The sequence below is a fragment of the Topomyia yanbarensis genome, chromosome 1 (assembly GCF_030247195.1).
Source record: "Topomyia yanbarensis strain Yona2022 chromosome 1, ASM3024719v1, whole genome shotgun sequence".
Classification (NCBI taxonomy): domain Eukaryota; kingdom Metazoa; phylum Arthropoda; class Insecta; order Diptera; family Culicidae; genus Topomyia; species Topomyia yanbarensis.
In genome coordinates, this window is record NC_080670.1 from 151,624,603 (window position 1) to 151,627,222 (window position 2,620).

The following is a 2,620-nucleotide window of genomic DNA, read 5'->3' on the forward strand; positions in this document are numbered from 1 at the left end:
CACAAACGAATGCGATATCCAATGCTCAAGTTTGCCATCAAAATGTTTTATACAACTATGTTAACGTTCCCTGTACACAACCTACCCCGGACTCCCCCACGTGTATGTTATGTGTGTAGCTAGATTCTGTCATTCAACTCGAAGCCTTTGTTGTCAAAACATGTCGGGCATTTCAAACTCATCTACCTTCAACATTTGTATACGTCTATTACGATAGTTATTTGAATTAACTGCCCTAGATTTACATTATATTCTTAATGATTGGTAGATGTTTTTGCACTTCTGATCAGAAAGTGCAAAACTTGTACACGTAACTGGTACTCCGGTGCAAGACAGTTGAAAATCCCACCTGAAACGGGGGAAAAGGTCATGTGCCGTAAGGTACGTATAAGAACCTTATCCTAAGCGACATGTGGCGATAAATCTCATTCTACGGCACATGACCTTTTCCCCCGTTTCAGGTGGGATTTTCAACTGTCTTGCACCGGAGTACCAGTTACGTGTACAAGTTTTGCACTTTCTGATCAGAAGTGCAAAAACATCTACCAATCATTAAGAATATAATGTAAATCTAGGGCAGTTAATTCAAATAACTATTGTAATTTGGAGATTAGAAACATGTTCCGCTAGTGAACTGTAGGAAACTGTAGGAAAATCATGAATGAATTATTTTGAAAATTTACTAATTCTGAAAATAACGGTATACATTCTGAGAATGCTTCTCTTCGCGCACTGTAATGGATCCAATATACTTCGTTTGGTGATCAAGTGGTAGGTGTTAAGTCAGACCGGACTAAGTGACAAAATGTTGATTTCGGGTAAAACGAGTTTAAAGTTTGAATCGCAGCATCCTTCACGTCCCAGGTACACTACCAAAAGTTATCTTGCACAAGTTTAGTGAGAATGAACTGATTACACCCATGTTTGAATACAGCGGTGTAGTAAAAGATTGAAACGAAAATTCTATAAGTTTGTGCCTATCATTTGTGCAATTTCCGTAAAATTGATACAATTCACGTCACAAATACAATTACTCAAGCATAGCTATATTTTGAGTAGAAAGTTATCTTTTAATATTGGTTTCTCTTTAACATAAGACATAATAACATAAGACATTTTTGCTAATTGCTTTCTTTTCCAATCGAATTTATTACAACATTAAACTACCTTATTTACTAATTAATCTGATTCATGAGGTATACAGCTATTTCGTTCCGTTTATTTTCTGCACTTATATTTCGTGCACCAAAATGGCCCTCAATATTTTCAATAGATTCATTTGACATACTCGAATAGCTGCGTTGATAAGAATCGTCGTCGATTTCATCTTTTAAAAGGTAGTTGTGTAAACAAGCTGCAGCCATTATGTAGAATTTCGCATTTCCTAGATTTGTTATCTCCATGTACTTCAATCTCCGGAATTTACCTTTTAACAAACCGATTGCATTCTCAATTACCATTCTAGTTGAAGAGTGAACTTTGTTGAAGTTAATTTTTTCTGGGCTAAGATTTCCATTGTCTTTATAAGGCCGTAGGAGGAATGTATCAAGTGGATAAGCTGAATCTCCAACCAAATGCATATCATTAGGAACGGTACATTGTGCAGAATTAAGATAGGCATATAACGGCGACTCCCTCCACACACGAGCATCGTGAACGCTGCCCGGGTACCCGCAGAACACATCTAAAAATTGTTTTTTCGCATTACAGACCAACTGAACTTGAATCGATTGCGTTAGCTTTCTGTTGTTGTAACTGTCGTCGTTTCGGGGCTTTGGTATCTCGACATGTGTCCCATCAATCGCACCAATAACATTTGGAAACTTTTTAAAATTATCCGCTACTCCCCGCAGTTCATCTTCTCGTGGCCATCTAATAAACTTGGATCTATTCCCATACAAAATTTTGCAGAACCGTAGAACAACGCTATGAGTCAAGCCACGGCTCATATCAAATCGATCACCAGAAGCTGTGAAATAGAAATTTGTTACAAATACTATCACATGAATTTAATATTGCATACTTACATCTGTACGTTGATTTGTTAGCAAGCCACCAAATGGTAGTCAATACAGCTGTCTGTATTGGTACTGGAGGCCGTCTAGTGGTATTCCAATCTTTTTTATATTTAGCCATTAAAAACTGCAACAAAAATGAATTATTAGACAAAATATGTAAACTAGGTGATTCTGATATTTTATCTTACCCGAGCCTTCTGCTTTGACATTCGGTAATGCTTCTTGAACTTTATGTCACTCTTCAGAAGAGAATTTTCAGCGTACTGCTTAATGCGTTCGCAATCCTGTGATAAATTGGAACTACTCAAATCGGTAGACGATTCTGACCGAGCTTCACTAGAAGACGAAGTGTCATCCAAAAATGGGATTTTTTCGAAAGCATCCCACACCAAATCCATGCTTATTCAACAGTATGAAATATAAAACTAAATTATTTTACACTTTATCACACTTAAGACAGATGCCTATACTTGACTTGCTCAAATCAGTCTATGAGAAATTACAGGTTTCCTTCAGTCTTTTGTACAGAAAACGGGTAGGTTGTGGTCGATAGGTACCTAAACGCGTGAAATAGACTGTTTTACATGTAGGTAATAATATAT

At 36.9% G+C, this 2,620-nt stretch overlaps 1 protein-coding gene across 1 annotated transcript; it reads right to left on the reverse strand.

Annotated features, from left to right (window-relative positions):
* Nucleotides 1-254: 254 nt before the first annotated feature.
* On the reverse strand, nucleotides 255-2,416 carry LOC131676013 (putative nuclease HARBI1). Its single transcript, XM_058955138.1, has 4 exons — nucleotides 2,207-2,416; nucleotides 2,028-2,142; nucleotides 1,427-1,969; nucleotides 255-349 (listed from the first exon to the last, which is right to left on the reverse strand). The coding sequence occupies exons 1-4, from the start codon at nucleotides 2,414-2,416 to the stop codon at nucleotides 255-257; spliced, it is 963 nt and encodes a 320-aa protein (XP_058811121.1).
* Between the last annotated feature and the right edge of the window lie 204 nt (nucleotides 2,417-2,620).